This window comes from Pyrus communis, chromosome 16 (assembly GCF_963583255.1).
Source record: "Pyrus communis chromosome 16, drPyrComm1.1, whole genome shotgun sequence".
NCBI lineage: Eukaryota > Viridiplantae > Streptophyta > Magnoliopsida > Rosales > Rosaceae > Pyrus > Pyrus communis.
Window position 1 is genome coordinate 591436 of NC_084818.1, and position 23900 is coordinate 615335.

At 40.0% G+C, this 23900-nt stretch overlaps 3 protein-coding genes across 4 annotated transcripts; 2 read left to right on the forward strand and 1 right to left on the reverse strand.

Annotated features, from left to right (window-relative positions):
* The first annotated feature begins 1597 nt into the window (after positions 1-1597).
* Positions 1598-4352, forward strand: LOC137719672 (caffeic acid 3-O-methyltransferase). The gene is made up of 4 exons (XM_068458711.1): positions 1598-2098; positions 3233-3543; positions 3716-3780; positions 3905-4352. The coding sequence occupies exons 1-4, from the start codon at positions 1680-1682 to the stop codon at positions 4205-4207; spliced, it is 1098 nt and encodes a 365-aa protein (XP_068314812.1). The 5' UTR covers positions 1598-1679; the 3' UTR covers positions 4208-4352.
* Positions 4353-8985: 4633 nt separating this feature from the next.
* On the forward strand, positions 8986-12864 carry LOC137721282 (caffeic acid 3-O-methyltransferase-like). The gene is made up of 4 exons (XM_068460388.1): positions 8986-9465; positions 11624-11934; positions 12095-12159; positions 12293-12864. The coding sequence occupies exons 1-4, from the start codon at positions 9047-9049 to the stop codon at positions 12593-12595; spliced, it is 1098 nt and encodes a 365-aa protein (XP_068316489.1). The 5' UTR covers positions 8986-9046; the 3' UTR covers positions 12596-12864.
* A 284-nt stretch (positions 12865-13148) lies between these two features.
* On the reverse strand, positions 13149-18734 carry LOC137721552 (protein DOWNY MILDEW RESISTANCE 6-like). Of its 2 annotated transcripts, none has more exons than XM_068460649.1 (5): positions 18284-18734; positions 17861-18108; positions 15218-15542; positions 14495-14764; positions 13149-13302 (listed from the first exon to the last, which is right to left on the reverse strand). In XM_068460649.1, the coding sequence occupies exons 1-4, from the start codon at positions 18479-18481 to the stop codon at positions 14510-14512; spliced, it is 1026 nt and encodes a 341-aa protein (XP_068316750.1). In that variant the 5' UTR covers positions 18482-18734; the 3' UTR covers positions 13149-13302; positions 14495-14509. The 2 variants fall into 2 exon arrangements, with proteins under 2 accessions (XP_068316750.1, XP_068316749.1); XM_068460648.1 differs by lacking the exon at positions 13149-13302 and adding an exon at positions 14023-14309.
* Positions 18735-23900: the final 5166 nt, after the last annotated feature.

Below are 23900 nucleotides of genomic sequence, written 5' to 3' on the forward strand. Positions count from 1 at the left end.
AGCATATTATAAGATACCTGGACAGCTCCTTATTAAATTGTCACACTCTTGTTTTTTATTTTTGTTCTTATTTGTAAATTTCCAATAGAAATACCGATCCCTTTCATACATCATGGATGAGTCACGATGACACAAACCATGACAATGATATCATCTAAATCATGGCTTTTAGGCAAAATGATGTTTGAAATTAGCATAATCCTCAATTTGATCCTTAATAATGAAAATCAATAGAAGTGGTTTTTAAGTTTGTTCATCGTAAATTATTTTATTTTGTGAAAAATCTGTCACTATCCTCATTAAATTGTCACTTGGACGACCACGCAACCACCTTTTTAATGATGAGTCAAACCAACCCCTTCATTTAACGATGATATTGACATATTTTTCACAGAACGACCAAAGTGATTTACAGGAGACAAACTCAGGGACCACTTCTATTAATTTTCAATGTCAGGGACTAGAGTGAGGAGTTATACCAATCTTATGGATTATTTTGGCTAAAAGTCTCTCAATCAATATATGTTACCATTCAAGCTTGAAGAAAATATGATGCTTGATCAAGAATCCTACGAGGACTCATATGAAACGTGTTAATGTTTGACCACTCAACATTCAATGCTATAAAACATTGTTGTCCTTTTTATCATCTTATAAAATTTGCCGAATCAACTAAAGAGAAAATTGAAGATTAAAATCATTTCACACACTATTAAAAATAAATAAATAATAACGACCTTATTGTAAATTTATGCTCTATCACCAGCTAGAAGGACTTCAGATGGACAATTCACTATTCTTTTCTCCAATTATCCCTTGTCATGTTGTATTTCTGTAGAAAAACTTGCTTAGTTTTTTAGGAAAATTAATGAAAATAACTTGAAAACTTCGAGTTTTAACGATAATGACAAAATAAAGAGTAAAGTGAATAGTACCATGATTGATTTTTTAGTATACAAATGTGGTTTTTCATTAAAGTGAATAGTACCGGAAGCTTTTCGTTAAAGTTTCCAAAAAAATATGACAAAAAAGTAAACCCTTCAATCCAATGGGTAAAAAACTAGAGAACTTTAACATTAAAACTCAAAATTTTTATATCATTTTCATTAATTTTCTTTATTTTTTATTGCATGCTTATGCTCGAACTGGTGATGTATACTATAAAGTGGAATGATGTGGTAGGCAACCCATTGACCTTGAGTATAGCATTCGAAGAAAAATTGTACTTTGTAATAGGAAAGTTTGGTTTTGTAAATTATGCATATTTCTTTTTAAACAACAATATTAAGGGGAGAAAAACCAAACACAAATTAAATATATACTCTTAATTAAACAACTAATCTAACAAAGCTTATACAAATCCTTTATATTGAGTGTGAATTCCGACTACACACCCTCCTAAAAAAATATAAAACAAAACAAAACAAAACCAGATAAAGAATTGAAATTATTTTAATCACCTTTATAAAAGGTGAAGACGTGTGGGACGCATGTGGGCCCTGCATGGGTGGTGGATACCTTTGCTTGCACAGCAATGGTGGTGGGTGAGCAAGGAAAAGCATATATATTACCACTTAGCACACACCGTCTCTTCCACCATCAGTCCTACTCCTCCTCCTCTCTCTCTCTCTCTCTCTCTCTCTCTCTCTCCCCATCAACACCAACACCAAATCCGAAAAATGGGTTCGACCCCAGAGACTCAGATGACTCCAACCCAAGTCTCCGACGAAGAAGCCAACCTCTTCGCCATGCAGCTAGCCAGCGGCTCCATTCTCCCCATGGTGCTCAAGGCGGCCATCGAGCTCGACCTCCTCGAGGTCATGGCAAAAGCCGGGCCTGGCGCTTTTGTTTCTCCGGCTGACATAGCTTCGCAGCTGCCGACCAAGAACCCCGACGCCCCCGTCATGCTGGACCGCATACTGCGCCTCCTGGCCAGCTACTCCATCCTCACTTACTCCCTCCGCACACTTCCCGACGGCAAAGTCCAGCGGCTGTACGGCCTCGGCCCCGTCTGCAAGTTCTTGACAAAGAACGAGGATGGTGCTTCCATTGGTTCTCTGTGCCTCATGAATCAGGACAAGGTCCTTATGGAGAGCTGGTAATTACCGTTCTTCTTTTTTATTTATCATCTTAATTTGATCGTTAACAAACATTAAATAATGGGGTTGAAATAGGTTGACCATAATACAATATTCATAAAATGTTACGTTCTAACTGTGAGTTATGGCTTGAATATGTGATTGTTCTCTATTTTTTCCTAATGTGTTCTTCTTTGTTCATGTTATCGTAGGTAATGCTAAGAAGATTAAATTTGTAAACTAAAAGACATGGAAGTTAATGATTGGTTTATTACTTAAGCTTTCATAAACGTGCTCATTCCTATAGGTGACACATCATTTAGTTTGCAAATTTAATCTTCAAATTTAGTCTCCTTAGCATTACTCAATTACTTTTGGCCGATTAGGCTGTCGGGGACGGACATGATTCAAAATTGACTTCTTGTTAGAGTTTTAGGGAGATCAAATTTTTAGGCAAAATTTGTAAAGTAAATAAAAAATCATCAATATAAAATGAGCACGTTTATCGACATCTAAGTAATAATCAAATCATCAATTTTTATGTTATTTAATTTGTAACTTTTTCCTACTCTATACGACGACTGGTCAACTGTTTCATGATTACTACTTAACCAAAATTGGGTGGAAAGTTGGTACCCCCGCTTTACCAACCACACCATAGTGTTTCGATGTTACACGTTTATTTCTTATCAATCTTTTTCCTTAGTAGTACAACTCTATATTTTAACTATTTTATTCTTCTATACAGAGCCGATGTAGGTTACATCAATTAGCCAGAGGGTCCCTCTCTCATTTTTATCAAAACGATAGAAATGATAATTTATATTGGAATCTAAGTGGATGCTACTTTCAACAAACCATATTATTTGACTGAGTAACGTTAGGAAAACTTCATTTATAGATTAAATTTTGAAAACTAAATTATTGATTTATTACTTAAACGTTGATAAACATGCTCATTCCTATTGATGACACATAATTTAGTTTGAAAATTTAGCATCCTTAATAATCCTATTTGATTATTGTGAGTTATGCGTGCCTTGAAACACGTGGTAGGTGGGTTGGCCCAGCTCACAAGATTGCTCGTACTTAGGTATTGTAGATTGAGCTTTAAACACAAATGAGTCATGCATGATAGTTTTGGGCTTGTGCAGGTACCACTTGAAAGAGTCAGTCCTTGAAGGAGGTATCCCATTCAACAAGGCCTATGGAATGACCGCTTTTGAGTACCATGGCACTGACCCAAGATTCAACAAGGTCTTCAACAAGGGAATGGCTGACCACTCTACCATTACCATGAAGAAACTTCTTGAGATCTACAATGGCTTTGAGGGCCTCACATCCATCGTTGACGTTGGTGGTGGCACCGGCGCTGTCCTTAACATGATCGTCTCTAAATACCCTTCGATTAAGGGCATTAACTTCGACTTGCCTCATGTCATTGAAGATGCTCCCCAATATCCTGGTATGTTCTTCATTTCTGATAATGTTCGTTACCTAATTACTTAAAAGCATTTACCTTTACATTCAATCCCTCAAGGTCGATTTCCTCCTCCCCTAATATTATTGTAAGAATAATGTTTGTACTACTTATCAATTTTCCTAATGATTATGAGGTCAATGGATGTTGAATATAGGTGTGGAGCATGTTGGAGGAGACATGTTTGTAAGTGTTCCAAAGGGAGATGCAATTTTCATGAAGGTGAATTATTATTTATCCAAAAAGAGCCGATGATTATTTTGTAGTGCTAATATTAATTTCTTATAGGAGCTTAGTTGCTCAGTATATTTGGAACTAATATCAAGTCCTGTATGCAATCTTACAGTGGATATGCCACGACTGGAGTGACGAGCATTGCTTGAAATTTTTGAAGAACTGCTATGCTGCGCTCCCAGACAATGGGAAGGTAATTGTTGCTGAGTGCATTCTTCCGATAGCTCCGGACAGTAGCCTTGCCACCAAGGGAGTTGTCCATATCGACGCGATCATGTTAGCTCACAACCCTGGCGGAAAAGAGAGGACGGAGAAGGAGTTCGAGGCCTTGGCTAAGGGATCTGGATTCCAAGGCTTTCGAGTCGTGTGCTGTGCTTTCAACACCTATGCCATTGAATTTCTTAAGAAGAATTGAGTATAATTTCCCTTTGGTATGCTACCATCTGCATTTATATTGCTTTGGTTTTTTATATGGTGATCGTGTATCTGTACCTGGATTTTCCACCATAAGTAGGTTTTCATATGTTACAAAAAAATAATAAGAAAGTGATTTTGTTGCTTTGATACCATGTAACTCTTTGTATTGTTGTGTGAAAAATATTACAACATATATGTACAAGGTTACATTTGTAACATCCCACATCGCCTATGGGAGTGGATTCTGATATTCCCATCTTTACATAGCACGAGGCCTTTTGGGAGCTCACTGGCTTCGGAGTTCATTGGAACTCCGAAATTAAAAGAGTAGCGCAAAAGCAATCCCATGATGGGTAACCCACTAGGAAGTTATCCTATGAGTTCCCAAAAACAAAACCGTGAGGGCGTGGTCGGGGCCCAAAGTGGACAATATCGTGCTACGGTGGAGTCGAGCCCGGGATGTGGTGGGGGCTTGGGCCAGGAAGGGGGGTGGATTGTAAGATCCCACATCGCCGGGGGAGTGATCCTTATATGTATATTCTCATCCCTACCTAGCACGAGGCATTTGGGGAGCTTACTCGCTTCGGGTTCTGTAGGAACTCCGAAGTTAAGCAAGTTCGTGCGAGAGCAATCCCAGGATGGGTGACCCACTGGGAAGTTCTCGTGTGAGTTCCCAGAAACAAAAACTGTAAGGGCGTGGTCGGGGCCCAAAGTGGACAATATCGTGCTACGGTGGAGTCGAGGCTAGGATGTGGTGGGGGCCAGGGCCAGGATGTGACAATTTGGTATCAGAGCCTAACCCCCGCCTTGGTGTGCCGACGAGGGCGTCGGGCCCCTAATGGGGGTGGATTGTAAGATCCCATATTGCCCATGGGAGTGATCCTTATATGTATATTCCCATCCCTACCTAGCACGAGGTCTTTTTGGAGCTCATTAGCTTCGGGTTCCGTAGGAACTCGGAAGTTAAGCGAGTTCGTATGAGAGCAATCCCAGGATGGGTGATCCACTGGGAAGTTTTCGTGTGAGTTCCCAGAAACAAAATCGTGAAGGCGTGGTCGGGGCCCAAAACGGACAATATCGTGCTACAGTGGAGTCGAGCCTGGGATGTGGTGGGGGTCCGGGCAGGATGTGACAATTTGGTCTCAAAGCCTAACCGTGGCCTTGGTGTGCCGACGAGGACGTCGGGCCCTTAAGGGGGTGGATTGTAAGATCCCACATCGCCCAGGGAAGTGATCTTTATATGTATATTCTCATCCCTACCTAGCACGAGGCCTTTTGGGAGCTCACTGGCTTCGGGTTCCGTAGGAACTCTGAAGTTAACCGAGTTCGCGCAAGAGCAATCCCAGGATGGGTGATCCACTGGGAGTTCTCGTGTGAGTTCCCAGAAAAAAAATCGTGAGGGCGTGGTCGGGGCCCAAAGCGGACAATATTGTGCTACGGTAGAGTCAAGCTTGGGATGTGGTGGGGGCCCAGGCCGAGATGTGACAATTTGGTATTAGAGCCTAACCTTGGCCTTGGTGTGCCGACGAGGACGTCGGGCCTCTAAGAGGGTGGATTGTAAGATCCCACATCGCCCATGGGAGTGATCTTTATATGTATATTCTCATCCCTATCTAGCACGAGACCTTTTGGGAGCTCACTGGCGTCGGGTTCTGTAGGAACTATAAAGTTAAGCGAGTTCGCGCGAGAGCAATCCCAGGATGGGTGACCTACTGGGAAGTTCTTGTGTGAATTCCCAGAAACAAAACTGTGAGGGCGTGGTCGGGGCTCAAAGCGAATAATATCGTGCTATGGTGGAGTCTAGCTCGAGATGTGGTAGGGACCCAGGCCGGGATATGACAATTTGGTATCAGAGCCTAACCCTGGCCGCGTGTGTACCGACGAGGACGTCAAGCCCCTAATGGGGTGGATTGTAAGATCTTATATTGCCCAGGGGAGTGATCTTTATATGTATATTCATATCCCTACCTACCACGAGGGCTTTTGGGAGCTCACTGGCTTCGGGTTTCGTAGGAACTTCAAAGTTAAGCGAGTTCATGTGAGAGCAATCCTATGATGGGTGACCCACTGGAAAGTTCTCGTGTGAGTTCCCAGAAACAAAACCGTGATGATATGGTCAGAGCCCAAAACGGACAATATCGTGCTATGGTGGAGTCGAGCTCAGGATGTGATGGGGGCCCGGGCGAGGATGTGACAAATTGACTTATATAACTAATTTGGAAACTTTTTAAAATTACCCACAAATGCTTTTGAGACGTGATCACATCTGTTTAACCATTTTCGGAATGCCTAACGAACCTTGTAGATGACATTGTGACGTATCTTCAGACCCCAAAAAGTTGAAATGCAATGGTATCATAATGCAAATAATATAACTAAACTAGCAATGACAGTATCTCGAAACAATCACTCACGATTACGGGAAAAAAAAGAAGAGATAATATACAACTGAGATGATACTATGATAGTATTACGAAACAATCATTAACTTGTATATGACATGAAGTAATGAAATTTTCATTCCTTTTTTCAGCTGCATTCTTTTATATATTGATGTGTAAAAAAAAATCGCTAAATACATGAAAAAGTTTATTTCTATATCAAATATCACTAAAATCAACATTAAAAGAAGAAATATACAGAAACATTAATTAAATATTATAATTTCGTGATTTTAGACGCAAATGTACAAATTAAGTTTACATAATTTAATTTTTTTAACCAATTCTTTTTCAATTGCCTATGACTTTATTTGTCACATCCCGACCCGGGGTGGATCACTTCCCGGGCCCGCTCCACCACCGTAGCACGATATTGTCCGCTTTGGGCTTACCATTCCCTCACGGTTTTGTTTTTGGGAACTCACGAGCAACTTCCTAGTGGGTCACCCATCATGAGATTGCTCTAGCCCCCTTCTCGCTTAACTTCGGAGTTCCTACGGAACCCGAAGCCAGTGAGCTCCCAAAAAGCCTCGTGCTAGGTAGGGATGAGAATATACATATAAGGGTCACTCCGCTGGGTGATATGAGATGTCACATTATTTTTTGATATTTTTATTGAATTTTAATTGTAAAAATTTACCTATGTATATATATATTTAAAAAAAAATTTGGAACCCCTTTGACTAAATTACCTATAAATTTGGAACCCCGAAGGCCTTCATGGGTGGTGGACGCCTTGGTACTACCACATCTCTCTCTCTCTCTCTCTCTCAACCCACCAAGCCAATACCAAAATAAAAAAAACGGGTTCAACCAGAGAGACTCAGATGACTCCAACCCAAGTCTCCGACGAAGAAGCCAGCCTCTTCGCCATGCAGCTAGCCAGCGTTTCCGTTCTCACCATGGTGCTCAAGACAGCCATCGAGCTCAACCTCTTTAGGATTATGGCGAAAGCCAGGCCCGGCGCTTTGGTCTCTCCGGCGGACTTAGCTTCGCAGCTGTGGACCAAGAACCCTGATGCGCCCGTCATGCTGGACCGCATGCTATACCTCGTGGCCAGCTACTCCATCCTCACTTACTCCTCCCGCACGCTGCACGAAGTCGAGCGGCTGTACGGCCTCGAATGATCTATGTACATACTAGTGAGAGTGAGTACTCTATGTACTCACTTTCTGATATGACCTAATAAAAAAATACCATGTGTTCTTTATTTTTTAAAGCCCAATAAATATTAATAACATGTCCATTATTTTTTAAAACAAATAAATATATGCTAAAATATAATTGGACAAAATTAAAAGGTGAGCACTCACTAATGAGCATCCAAGTATTATCCGTCAAATATTACAACGACATTAAGTACAACACTATACTGAAGAAACCCATCACTTTTTATATAAAGTTTGGATTTGTTAATCACTAATTTATTATTTAATTTGATTATATTTCTTTAGGATAATAATTAGATACTCACTAGTAAATACTCTATACACATACTTTTTATTTCGGCTCAATGATATTTTAACACATGCTTTATTGTTTTAAAAAATAATAGACATGTTATTTACTTTTTTGTGCTTTAAAAAACAAAGAACACATGACATCTTTGATTTAGTCAAATCAGAAAGCAAGTATATGAGGTACTCATTAGTGGGTCTTAAGTATTATCCATACAAGATATTAAGATAGAATCAAACTCGATAACTCAAATATAACGATGAATACTCCTAACCAACTCAAGTACAAAGTTTTCAAATAATCATATTGGGTATATGATTCATATGAACTCTTACTGCACACACATAAAATAATAAAACAAAATTCTATAGGCATGTCGGCAGGGCCGGTCCTAAGAATTTGGGGGACGTCGGTGAGCTTTTGAAGTAGGTTTCTAGAGTTCTCTGACCCTCAATTTTTAATATATTGATACGTGTAAAAAAATCACTAAATGCATAAAAAAAAGTTTATAATTAATATCAAAAGAAGAAAATATACAAACATTAATTAAATATTATACTTTTCGTGCTTTTAGATGCAAATGTACTAATTAAGTTTACATAATCTAATTTTTCAACCAATTCTTTTTCAATAGCCTATTATATTATTTTTTGATATTTTTATTGAATTTTAATTGTAAAATTTATTTTTATATATTTTAAAAAAATTTGGGACCCCTCCGAAGTGGAAGCCTTAGGTAGGCACCTACTTCGGCTACCCTCAAGGCCGGCCTTTTATATCGGGGCCTGCATGGGTGGTGGACGCCTTGGTACTACCGCATCAATGGTGGTGAGTGAGCAAATAAATCAATATATATTGCCACTTAGCACAGCCTTCTCCTCCACCCTCGCTACTCTGTCTCTCTCAACCGACAAAGCCAATACCAAAATAAATAAAAAATGGGTTCAATTGGAGAGACTCAGATGACTCCAACCCAAGTCTCCGACGAAGAAGCCAGCCTCTTCGCCATGCAGCTAGCCAGCGTCTCCGTTCTCCCCATGGTGCTCAAGGCAGCCATCGAGCTCGACCTCCTTGAGATTATGGCGAAAGCCGGGCCTGGCGTTTTCGTCTCTCCGGCGGACTTAGCTTTGCAGTTGCCGACCAAGAACCCTGACGCCCCCGTCATGCTGGACCGCATGCTGCGCCTCCTGGCCAGCTACTCCATCCTCACTTACTCCCTCCGCACGCTTCAGGATGGCAAAGTCGAGCGGCTGTACGGCCTCGGCCCTGTCTGCAAGTTCCTGACAACGAATGAGGATGGTGTTTCTATTGCTTCTCTCTGCCTCATGAACCTGGACAAGGTCCCCGTTGAGAGCTGGTACTTACCATTCTTCGTAATTTATCATCTTAATTTGATCATTATCAAACAATAATTAATAGGATTTAAATAGCTAGGTTGATCATAATACAATCATAAAATGCTACTGTTACCTTTGGCCGGTTTGGTGTGTGGGGGTTCACAGTTTTAGAGTCCCGTTAGATGGAAGCCGTTTCATTTTTTTGTTTGCGTTGTTTAGAGTTAAAGTCTTTGCGTCATTTAGTACTACAGTTTAATGGTATTTATTTTCATTTGTGAGTGAGAGGTCTTAGGTTTGATTCTCAGTATAAGAGAATTTGAACTACATTATTGCTACCTCATTGTGAGGCTTAGCCTTCCCTCTCCCCCTTAGTATAAATAATATTACTTGTTCAAAACTAAAAAAAAAAAAGTCCTTGCAACAATTGTTTTGGAGACAAAATCTCATTACATTTTTTTTCTTAACAAACGATATTATCTATAAGGTAGAGGAGTAGGTTAAGGTTTATAATGAGCTAACAATAATGTAGTTCAAATTTGCCTTTTAAATGGCAAATCCCATTATGTTTTTTTTTTTGAACAAAAGATATTATCTACACTAAGGGGAGAGAGTGGGCTTAATCTCACAATGAGCTAGCAATAATGTGATTTGAATTCGTCTTTGGCGAGAATCAAACCTAAGACCTCTTACTTACAAATGAAAAAGAATACTATTAGATCGTAGTATTAAGTGGCAGATCCCATTACGTTTTAAACCTTCAAATAAAATCTAAATTTCAAATTAACAAAGAAGTGACCAATTATTACCACGTGACATGTTACAGTTGTTGGATTTGGTTAGTTGAGTCTCAACATTAATTCATAAGTACATCAAACTAAAGTTAGAATATAGTCGAATTTACTATACCTTTGGACTTGTGTTGCATAAAAGGCAGAAGGCGTTGGAGAGGACCGATTAATGGAAGAATAAATTGACAACATATGCCTCATACTCGAAAAGATATGAACGGTATACGATGAGTGATTTCTGGTGACCTATTTTATGATGGGTGATGCTTTGCATACACTTATTTTTATGTTTTTATATACTCTTCTCAATTTCTGACTGTTGGATCAAATGAATTAAAAAAAATCAATAGACAAAAATTAATAAAAATGTGTAAGAAGTAAATAGAGTGCGTAGAGCACTACCCCCGATTACCACCCTTGTTCTTTTCATCATAAAAATGTAATTACAATGTGAGTTAGGTTAATTAACTAAGAGTAATGCTATTCATACCATGTTTTTGTACCACATTTTCATACCACCTTAGGTGGTATTTGATGTGGATAACCACATTATTTGAATTAATTAGATTTTTAAATTTAGTTCATTATTTAATAAACTAATAATTAAGAAAAACTAGTTAATTAAATTATGATTGTGGTATACAAATATAGTATGAATAGCATTACTCATGACGTATAAAAATATAGTATGAATAGTATGAGGTATTATGAAAATGAGGTATAAAAATATAGTATGAATAGCATTACTCATTAACTAATGACGTGTGTTTTTTCACTGACACTTTTTTTTTTTTTTTTTTTTTTGGAAAATCTCGACGGTACGAGAGAAATTTTATTGATAACGAAAAACTAAGTTATACCTAGTCAGGGGGAACATAAACCTTACCCCTCAAAAAACAAAGACAATAAAAAGGAATACATGAAAAAGAAGAGGGGACATAAACATTACCATTCTAAAAACAAAAAACGAAAATGAAATAAAGAAAAAAGGGGAGGACATGAAACCTAATCCCTCTAAAATCAAAGCTAAAGGTCAAGAAACCGGGATTGGGCAGAACTAAAAGTGAAAATATATAATATAAAGTTTACTCATAAAAGCAGTTTACTAAAATGTCAGAAGTTCTTTCTCATAAATTATAAATTTGAATTTCTTTCTCATAAATTATAGTAGTTTAATAAAATGTCAGAAGTTAAAATTTAACTCGGATACAAAGGTTTATTGCTTTACCAATTGCTCAGTCCAATATACCTTGTGCCTTTGCTATTGTAGTATAAACCCATATGGGGCCAACCCACATGACCGTTACTGACCTATTGGCACATTGTTTTCTTTTACACATAATATATGCTTTTGGTTGTGAGTCTGACATGTATGTTTGGGTTTCTGCAGGTACCACCTGAAAGATGCAGTTCTTGAAGGAGGGATTCCCTTCAACAAGGCCTATGGAATGACTGCTTTTGAGTACCATGGCACTGACCCAAGATTCAACAAGGTCTTCAACAGGGCAATGGCTGACATCTCCACCATTACCATGAAGAAAATTCTTGAGACCTACAAGGGCTTTGAGGGCCTCACATCTGTTGTTGATGTTGGTGGTGGCACCGGTGCTGTTGTTAACATGATCGTCTCCAAGTACCCTTCGATTAAGGGCATTAATTTTGACTTGCCTCATGTCATCAAAGATGCCCCCCAATATCCTGGTAGATTCTTCATTTACAATTATGGTTGTAGCTCAATTGGCTAAGAAAAAAAACTTGTGTTCGATTCCTCTCCTCCAGTATTTGCTTGTATTAAAAAAAATATGCATGTACTATTTATCACTTTTCCTAATGAGTTTGAGATCTATGGATTTGGATACAGGTGTGGAGCACGTTGGAGGAGACATGTTTGGAAGTGTTCCAAAAGGAGATGCAATTTTCATGAAGGCAAGTTATATAATATTTATCAAAAATAAAGTCGATGACTACTTGTAATGCTAATAACAATTTCTGATAAGATCATGCTTGGATGGTTAATATATATGGAGCTAATATTAAAATTGTGTTTGCAATCTTACAGTGTGTATGTCACGACTGGAGTGACGAGCATTGTTTGAAGATTTTGAAGAACTGCTATGCTGCGCTTCCTGATAACGGCAAGGTGATTCTTGCGGAGTGCATTCTTCAGGTAGCCCCGACCAGCAACCTTGCCACCAAGGTAGTTGCCCATCACGACCTGATCATGTTAACTAACAGCCCTAGCGGAAAAGAGAGAACGGAGGAGGAGTTCGAGGCCTTGGCTAAAGGATCTGGTTTCCAAGGCTTCCGAGTCACGTGCCCTGCATTCAATACCTATGTCATTGAACTTCTTAAGAAGAATTGAATATAACTTTGGCTTTGGTATGATAACGTCTGTATTCATATTGCTTTGGTTTTTTATATGGTGATCGCATGTGGATTTTTCACCATAGGTAGGCTTTCATAAGTTATAAAAAAAAAATAGAGGAATTTACGCAAATACTATATGTACTTTTGTCTGTGTGCGCATCTACCACATGAACTTTTCATTTGTATTATTTACCATTTTAACTTTGTATTATGTTGCAATGTACCGCCTACTTTTAAAAATTTTGTTAATTAACAAGTACAACATTGGGCTCAAATTTTTCTATTGATGTGAATGCCACGCGATGAATAAATATTTATTAATTAAAAATGTTATAAATTAATACAACAAAAAAAAAACCATGATATCCTTCCTCCTCTTTATGAAACCTACAATTCGTAGTGAAACCAGACATTTTTAAATCACTCCCAAATGAGTCGTACAAATGAGAAAATTTGTCGTACAATAGACAGATGTATGTACTGCCACAAACACAAAATCAGGACTCCCTGTATTTTCTCATCACGCAAACTTACTGTTAATAAGGTTCGACATACAGCTGCTCATACACAAACTCTCCTAAGAGCAACTCCACCGTGTGAAACCTCCTTCTAGGCAATACACTATGCTATCCACCCAGTGAACAATAACTGCCCTAATGAACAGTAATCGCCTTTTGCATCTCCACCGTTGCACCAATAGCCCTGGCAATAGGCAATGAAATATTAGTATTTTTTTTATTTATAAAATAATACAAAATAATTTTAATTGTAATTTTGGATAAGATTTTTAATCGTTCTCGTTGCGCCACATGTCATTATCGGAAAAATTATTAAATAATACAAAATAATTTTATTTATAATTTCGAATAAGATTTTTAATCGTTCTCGTTGCGCCACATGCATCAGTAGTCATTTTATTGAAAAAATTTGGATTGAAACTTTGAGAGAAAGATAGGAATGTGATTGAAAGTATTTGAGAAAATATGAAATTGTGGTGTAAGATAGATGATAATGAGAAGGTTCTATAGAAAAGTAAAAACACTTTTAAAAAAAAAAATCAGATTTTTTACAATTTTTTAAAAATTTTTATTCAACTATTTTTTCTTTTATTTATTTATTTATAAAACATATTAATATCGACCGTTGATCTCAGATCGAACGGTTGATATTAAATAAGATTTTTTTTATTTTTTTTACCATTGACATTGAACGGTCCAAGTTAAAGAGCCGTTGAGATCGAACGGACCGTGGGAAGCCACGTGGCTTCCCAACTATAACATTTCAATCCGAAAAGTTGGCTGCTTTTTCTGAAATTATGTTGGGTGACGCGCCCCCACTCGAGAGTGGGGTGCACGCGCCTGACAGAAAAAAATTAAAAAAGGGCCTGACGCCGGGCTGACGTCAGCCCTAGCGTCACATCCACTCGGTCTGGCAATTCTTCACAGGCCCGGAGTTCAGGCCTCCACCTCCACTCGCTCCTTCACGCTGGAGCGAATCCACAAGGCCTCGGGCCCTTTTCTCTGGCCTGTCCCCCGAGCAATCCACCACGGTGAAGTTGCTCTAAAACAGAGAAAATGGCAAGAAGGGGATAATAAAATGACAGACATTATTATTCATGACGAAGCTGGGAAATTATTATTTATGATGTTCATTCAAACTGATACTATGATCAAGAAATTAAATCAACAAAATTACAGAAGCATTCCTACCTGCCATGAGAAGCCATAATTAAATAAGCAACAAATATACTACGAGTAATCCTTTAGATTCAAAAAACCGACCGTATTATTATGGATTCTCTATTACTTGTACGTTCAACATACAATTAGAGAAAACATCAATAATGCGGTTAGTTTTGTGCGTCTACACAGTATTATTGAATAAACAAACGCACGTATGTTTGATGAGGCTAGGGCTGCTGCTGAGTCTTGAAAAGGTCCAAACAATGGTCTTTCTCCAAGTCCCGAGTCCAAAACTTCTTATAATATTCAGTGTAGGTATAGCCCCTATATATGGCTGCAGATCCATCCTTTGTGAGAGCTTTTGCTGGGCTTATTAGAGCATCGTCTTGTGGGCAGAGGAATGAAGCCACTGAGAGCCTTGCTCTTTCAGTATTGGTAATGGCCCGATGCCACACACTCTTGTAAATCCCATTACTTAGAGCCTGCACCAATCAATAATATCATTTGCGATCAATTTTATTTGACTTAATTTTATCTCATTTATGGCAATGGTTGATATACATGTAAATAATCACATTTTACGGTTTCAATTTTAAGGTATAGTATGCTAATTATTATGTGGATATGCTTAAAGAATCGTCTCGATGAGAAAACCTTATTTCTTCAATTCTCTTTAACTTTGATTAAACTTCTTACTATGGTTGCTTGTTTTAGGGTGTAAATTAACGATTGGATAAAATTTGAGTTTGAATAAATAATCTGATACCTATAATAAAAAATCGAAATTCCAAAGCGCAATTTTTACCTATGTAATCAACTCTCTCGACGGATATGATTAAAGTTAATAAAATTGATCGCGAGTGGTATTCTTCAAAACATTCAACCTTTAAGAAGAACAGACGTCATACAGAGAAATCTTTTGGATTATATGTTACCTGTAATTGATCACCAATGTTAATGACAAAGGCATTGGGTTGGGGACTGACAGCAACCCATTTGCCATCTTTGAGAACTTGAAGGCCAGCAACTCCAAGGTCTTGGAGCAGAATTGTTAGGGCATTTGGGTCGGTGTGGCCCGGCAGCCCGTAAGTCAGCTCGGGCTGCGGACACGGCGGGTAAAAGTTCACCGCCATGTGCTGTCCTTGCTCGCCCAATGTGCTCCTTATGTAATCTTTCTCCAGCCCTAAACTTTCTGATATTAATTCCTCTAATCTGTATCCGAGTTCTCGAACCTCTCTACAGTAATTACTCACAGTGTCCCTGCAGCTCACAAGAATTAATGTAAGAGATTGAAAGAGCAAACCAAACCCAATTTCGGCCTGAACCGGTCCAAAAAAGATTAATTAAAAGAAGATTTTTGTTAATGACAATTAATTTTTGAAAAACGAAAAGCTTCCGATACTATTTATTTAACGAAAAACCATATTTTTATTTTTAAAAGTCAATCCTGATACTATTCATTTACAATAGTTTTTTATTAAAATTCAAAAATTTTAAACTATTTTTATTAATTTTCCGTTAATGTTTTGGTAACCCGTGTACCATGCACCTGAATTTTAATACTATTTAGCTACACGGACAAATAAAATCCCACGCATTGGACACGACAAGTTTCGATGGCCCAATGCTGACTCAGTATCAACTTGAAGAAAGGCCACGGAAGACAAAACGAGACACGAGGAAATAATTTTCAATGTTTTATAATGCGGAATAGTTTATTATAAAGTGAAAAAAGTTAATTTTTTAAGTATTTCTTCACTTTGTATAGTAACATATAGCGACTATGTCTGTGTTCTAAGCACATAAAAAACATGTAAGTATATCTTAAACCATATTTTTATGTAAGAAAAAAAATTAAAAGAAGATTAAAATACGTAACAAAACGTGATAAGATTTTCATCTTTATTTAAACGTTGCTGTTTAATAAGTCTTTTTTCGAATCGGGTTGAGATTACGTCAACATCTCGATTCGACTCTCGCACTACTCTCGTGCAAAGTTCAATGCACTGCCACGGTATCACTCTATAAAATCGAATCATATTAGATTTGTTTTTTCTTTTGGAAACATCATATTAGATTAAATTAAATTAAGTTAAATTAAATTGGTTGCGTGCTGCTTTTACACGTAGCCAATCACTCATCAACCACATGATCCATACTGCCTACGTCAACGCTGAATAACCCTTTACGTCACTACCCCACTATATTATAAACCGAACCAAAATGCATCAACGGCTGGGATCTCCCCTTTCCTGCCCTGAAAATGCCGCAATCACCGTCAATCAGCCACGACTCTCGTACGGGTAGATTTTCAAATGCGTAACATGTAGGTCGGCCCGTCTCAAATTAAAATATCATCCGACACCTACCCACCGCCGTTGATCGAGCCCGATTCGACTCTGACAAAGTCAACATGCATCCGTTTTCCTCCTACAATAATCAGAAATGGCCACAACTGCTGCCGACTAAACTACTCTAATTATTTTCATTTATTCTTAATAAACTACTAGGAGCATATGCTAACTAGAAACTACTCATTAGCAAAGCAACATAAAAATTATATAAAAATTTATGTATAAAGAAAACTAATTTTGATAATTAAACATTGTTTAGAAAACCCTAGAAACCTAGCTAAACTCTATAAACTAAAAATTATACAAATTACACCTGACTGAATCTATCTGGTTACTTTTGTAATATTTCGCTTTTCAATGTACAGAAAGAGATTTTAAAGTTTTAGAATGTCTTCATGTTAGTATTTTAGAATATGAAAAGAATAGATCAAAAATTTTCTGATTATAAAATTTCTTGTAACAGACGTAATCTATGAGCCTTCTCAAGAGTTCAAATATTAGATAAGCATGTCACATGTCATGAAATAGATGATGTAAATTTTTTGCACTTTAATTATTTTCTAATGGAATACTTATTTTATTAAAGACCTATACGATATATCATATATGTAGTCAATGTTCCAAAAAAACCCCACCTAGCGCTGCCTAGGCGACTGGCCACCGTTTCGATTAATGCTTAAGCATTTAAAAATTAAGAAATGGTGCCTAGATCTGCAAACACCCGCCTAGCCCGTCCAAACAGCCTAGCCACCCGCCTAAACACTGCCTCGGTTGCAACTCACTTATATAGAAAATAAATAAATTTCCTTTTGCGTTTTATTGTTTCTAATAAATTGTAAGAGATTTATTGAATACTTAAATAAACACACATTATATGTTTGTTCCCCATGTTTTCATTATGTTCCGGTACTTCATAATATATATGATATTCTATTTTCTAGTTTATGATGAAATTACATATATTGTAAATATAAACAGACACTTATTTACACGAAATACAATAAATTTACTTAAATTCGTCTAATTCGTCTAGACGCCCGTTCCGCTAGCCGCCTAGGCGCTAGGCCCAGCCCGCCATCGCCTTTTAGAACCTTGTATGTAGTACACTATGAATTACATATGATAGAAAGCAACGTAAAGAATAATATACCAATGGTGTATGATGCATATCTGAGAGAGAGACAAATAATTGAGAGAGAGAGAGAGAGAGAGAGAGAGACGTACCTGAAGGACGAAGGATTGGAGGGCCACTCGGGAACGTACTTGTCCAAAGGATAGCAATGGAGGCGAAGAAAATCTCTCCAGTTATGAACCTTTTCCTTGTTTACATTAAAACTTGTTGAAAGTCTCATGGTTTTTGAGGGGTCTTCTGAGTACAGCTTCAACTTTTCATCCAGAGGAAGGTTAAAAAACTCATTGGCCACCCCTACCATTTTGTCCACTCCTTCCGTTGACACCCCGTGGTTAATAACCTAGCACCGATATCACTCGAATATCAAGAAATATGTACGCACACATATGTACATGTACTGGGTTTGTGAAAAATGCGGTTGTTGAGTTTCGCAATATCTTGTATCTTAACTAAAGTGAGATAGGGATCGATCCATATAAATAAGATCCTAATTAATGATATAGGGAGGAGGGTACCTGAAAAAAACCATAATATTTGCAGGCATCGCCAACTTGCTGCACAGTTTGGGCTCTGTTGGGAGAAGCCAGGTCAATAACGGGAATGTTTTCGCATTCGGAGACTTCGGACAAGTGAGGCCGGTCGGATTCTGGTCTGACATAGCTTTCCGGCAAGTTGGTGTATATGACTCCGGAGGAGAGTACTTTTGTCTCCATGTTTCGGTATTAAGTTTGAAGGGGGAGACAAAGACAGCAATAAAAAATCTGCATTCTCTCTCAGTTGCTAAGCTTAATTTGGAGCAAGTTCTAGGAAGTTGCACAGCTTAGTGAGTTAGTGATATTGCACATGGTATTTATAAGGGAGTTGATACCCTCAAATTTCAAGATCAGCATTGACTTGCAGGCTTCGGTCTTGCGGCCAATCTTTATGTGACACTTGGTGCGGGATTAATGGACAGTAAAGTGGCTGATATGTAAAAACTACAGACAATCAAATTATAAATGTGTCTTATCTTCTATCTTTTATTTAGCGAGCAACCGATCAAAGTCTTATTACAAATTACAAATCGAAGAGGTGGGGCCTTAGTTCTATAGAAAGTAGAGTAAAGGCAACGTACTGGAATTGCATATGAACAAGCTACAGGGCGGCTCTCTTCCTTGATCAGATTCTTTAGTTTTCAGACATGCATAAACAACCAACCTGAAGCACTACTTTCATCGTATGCATGGATTGCTAAGTGTTGGTTGTATACTAGAAGAGAATCTTTGTCCGAACAAACAAAAAGGTTCCCTAAATTTTTTCGATACCGTTTTAGGTCACCATTTCGAAGTAGTACTGGTGATCATGGGCTCGGGTCCTCGCCGGAACCTTCATAGCGGAGCTTCCGGACCAATCATTTCGTGGCCGTTAGATGATATCCTACGGCTAATAATCCATTTTCTGTTAATAGTTTTAACATAAAAAAAGTCTCTCTCTTTCCTCTCCCCCCCTCTCTCTCTATTTTTTCCATCAAAAAGCTTAGAACCCAATTTCGCATCAAAACATCCACCTCTCTCCCTTCTCTTTCAACACTGCAGTGACGAGCACGCCATATCCACGGTTTCCCTTTTAGGGGCTACTCCTCGAGCCTTCGAGTTTCGATCTTCGTGAGACGGCTCAAGCGAAGATCGATCCAAACTATTTTTCTCCTTTTCCTCCCTTCATGGTTTCACATCAAACACGAAATCTGACAAATTTTTTCTTCCTCCTTGCAATCAATTACGTGGCTGTTTGGAAAATTTAATTCATGGGTTATAAGGGTGTTTGGAAAATTGTTTGGGCCCAAAATATCTTGGGCAGGCCGAGCAGTCATATGTGCTCGGCCCAAGGTAATAACAGATGCTATGGGCCGGATAATAAAACCCGGGCCAGCTGGCAGGGTCAGCCGAATCCTATCTCAAGAGGTCCAGATAAATAGGAAGGATTGAGGAAATCCTGGTGCGACCAGGATTCTCGACCAGCAAGAAATAAAGCCTCAAAGGGAGGAAGATTCAGAATCCCAGTGGGAGTAGGTTTGTTCGAACCAGAATCGAAATGGGACAAGGACTCCCAATCCAAATCAGAGGAGGTTTCAAGGAATGGGGTACTATAAATACACGAGATCATGCAACATTCAGGGGACCTTCAACTCAGCATACAATTGCCCTGCGCAAAACCTCTCAATCACCTTGAGATTTTTCCTTTTCTTTTTCCTGCCGACACACCTTCAGTTTGGATAAACAGCACTGTGGAAGCAACCGGCGAGCACCTTCAGTTTGGATAAACAGCACTGCTGCCGCAGAATCAGCCGACCAAGAAGCATCTTCAGTTTGGATAAACAGCACTGCGTCGAGGTCGACCGATTATCTATCCAAGTCTCGGTCGAGGAAGGTTTTCGAACCTTTGTTGGCAGAGGTCACCTTACTAAGCTTTCTCGGCATAGTTAGGTGTTACGAATTACATTGCTCGGCGTACTGGTCGCCGAGTGGTTTTATGATTGGATACTCACAGGTGAGTTTCAGGGTTCGGCATTCCGACGGCCGAACTACGTTTACCATCAAGACATATATCACGTTCGAGTACCTGTGCCCATACACCTTGGTCTCGATTCGACGTGCTTATACTCTCACGAATATAATCACAGTGACCGAATCGGGCTCGGACGATTTGTGAACTCCGCAGAATTAGCAGCCTTGTCTTCAGGCTGTAGAACCCAGAGACCGAGAGTGTTCCTTCCTCGGTCGCAATCGCAAGTTAAAGAAGTCAGCAACGCGCTCAAAGCTACATCAACAGATTTTACTCCTCGGCCAGGCTCGGCCGACGAGTTGGCACGCCCCGCATTCGACCGAAGGACGTAGTTAGCTTATTAGTTACTCGGCCTGCGCGCCACGTAGGTTTTGTAATTTTTAGGATCAACATTTTGGCACGCCCAGTGGGACGATTGTGCTAAACCTTCGGAGTTCATGACCATTGAGACACGGTCTACGAAGCAGAAAACAACCATGGGAAAGTCAACAACTGACTTGCCAGTGCAAGGCCTTGGGCAGGATTTGCATTCTACAAAAAATCCGATCATAATTGCGCCGCCCGAGGCCACTAGTATAACACGCCGGGAGAGTGAAGTCTGTCTCGGCGGACAACCTTACAACCCCACAGTCCCGAATCAAACGGCTGGAATGTTCATGGAAGAGATTGTAGAAGATTGTGATGACGATGGTGGAGAAGGTTCCGATCCACCAACTAGGACATTCCTTCGGAGACGACTGGATGAACAATATCGTCAGGTCGAGCAGTCGATTGGTCAGAAGATGAATGATTTGCTAGACGCAATACGTAGTAATAGCGATACACAGACCAGAATGCTTGAACTACTAGTCAGTAAAGCTTTCGAAGATGGCCAGGTCGGCCAACCGCGGCAGCTCCCGACGAATGTGCCCATACCAGCCGAGAGAGGGTCCGCTCGGCCACAACCAGTCCCCTTAGAAAGAAGAGGACCAGGGAATAGAGCCGAGGGACCAAGCCAGGGAGAAGAAGTCGCCTCCATAAACGTGACCGAAGTCCAGAGAATGATTGATTCGGCCCTAAAAAAAGGGCCGAAGTTTCCAAAATTCATTCACCCGTACCCGGCTTATGTGGAAAGGTTTGAATACCCACGAGGATTTAAGATCCCCGATTTCAGCCTCTTCGCCGGGGAATCATCATTATCCTCACTAGAACATGTGGCTCGGTTCACAGCGCAGTGTGGGGACGTCAATAGTGATTTTTACAAACTACGACTGTTTAACTTTTCACTGACAGGCTCAGCTTTCGCCTGGTACATTAATCTTCCACCCAACTCCGTGCAGAGTTGGGAAGAGTTGGTCGAAAAGTTCCATGAACAATTTTATCGGCCAGGGATGGAGATGTCCGTATCCTCCTTGGCCAGGATGGCTCAAGCATCTGATGAATCTCCAATGGAATACCTAACAAGGTTTAAATCGGCCAGGAATTGGTGCCGAGTGCCACTCCCCGAAGTAGAATTCGTCAGGATCGCCCTCAACGGATTAGACGTGGAATACAAAAAGAAGTTTCTGGGGGCAAATATTCGAGATATGTACGAACTTGCTCAACACGTCGAACAATATGAGTATCTGCTCCGAGAAGAGAAGATATCAAAGTCACCATCCCGGGGGACGTTGTATAAGAACCCCACGGTGAGCTATGCATCGGCCGAAAGTGAAGACCCTCAGTACGCTAGCGTGGATGCAGCCGAGATAATAATAGACAAACCCTATGTTTGCAAGGCTTTGGCAGAAGTAAATACCAAAGACGCCAAAACACGTTTGACCGCCGAGGAAACGGCTAAGTCATCAAAAGTATACACTTTTGATATCACCAAAGCTGACGCAATTTTCGATCAATTATTGGCAGCAAAAATCATCAAGCTTCGGCCGGGGCATACTATCCCTAAGGCCGATGAATTAAAAGGAAAGATATACTGCAAATATCATAATTCTAATAAGCATGCAACCAATAATTGTGTTGTGTTCCGGGACACAATTCAAAGCTGGATTGAAAAAGGAAAGTTGAAATTTCTGGAAAAGATGGCGGTCGACGTTAATCCTTTCCCTTCAACAACGATTGGTATGGTGGATGCTCACCTTCCCAAAAACAAAGGGAAGGCCGAATATGTCCCGGTGCAGCATATCCGTCGACCAAATGGTCAAACAAGACTAAAGCTTGATATCTTTTCAAATGCACCACCAACGGAACAATCGGCGCAACCCGCCGATGAGCCGATGACAAGGTCAAAATCCGACGGAACTTGTGGATCGAAGGTGTTATGTGACCATTGTAAAACACCAGTGGAGCCTGGAAGGAAGATATCTTCAACACCACCTGCGGCCCCTACAACATCGTCGACAGGGTTAAGTCCACGACATCAAGTGTTTGATCGACTCGGCCCACAAGTACGGCCGAAAGACCAGACCTCGGTCAGGCGGCGTCTGGATTTCGACGCACCTTTCTACAATGAGGATTATTACTCGCGCAATGCTAATAGTTCGGCCTCACCGGCCAATCGCAAAACTTTCAAACCACCAAGGACATCGGATCAACGCTGGTACAGTTACAATTCTCCGACTGGTTTGTATACGGCACTGTCCAAATCCCAAAAACGGCGTCGTCAACGGATAGATTGCATGGCTCGGCGACGAGGAGCGCAGGCCAGCCCGGCCAATCAATGGCAACCAAAACAGGCCGTGGAAGATAGTAGCGAACGGCCAACCCCGACTATCATGACCGAGTTAGCCGAAGGGAAGAAAGTAGCGGAGGCTGATTTCGAAACCACCATTGAAGAGGCTGAGAAACGTATTAAGATCCTTCTCCGGCCTGGGGAAACGAGAGCTCGTCTAGAGTACTTTACAAAAGAGGCCGAAAGGAAACTTTCTCCGTTACCACCGCGCGAGCCGCTTATCAAAATACGGCGCAACTTACACCCTCCGTTCCTCGGTGCATCCATGGAATACATGCGAGAATTTCATAAGAAGTACTCCGCAAATGACTTGTACGGACTCCCCAAGGCATGTCAGGAAGCCCTCGACTTGGCGCTAACTTGCCCTGATGCCGAGCAAATTATCCAGAAAACTTCTGATCCAGCCATTAAAGCTAGGTTTCAACATATCCGGGAGGCTCGGGTCCTTGGTTTTGAGGTCGATCCTTATACAGATATCGACGCCGCCGAATTACCCTTTTCGCTCGAAGACCTTCAGCACTTACGATATCATTTCGAAGTCTTCTCGGCTGTATCGCTCTTCGGCCTCACGGCCGACGAGGAAAAACGGATAGCACGATTGGATACCTATTTAGACACAAGAAACGCCCGTATTGCATATGAAGAACGAGCCCGTGTAACAAAGGACCAACGAAAATCTTCGGCAGTACACATCGCCGAAGGAAATGGCTCACCCGCACTCGATTTGGTTCCCACGTCTCGGATACCGGCTTTTACCGAGGAACTCAAAAGTTTGATCGAAGATTTTCCGACGACTGCTACAGAGGATAGTTCTCCGGAAGACGACGACCATGACCCCATGGGCCCCTCGGTCCTCGAACATATGGAGATCAGTATGGTCCACG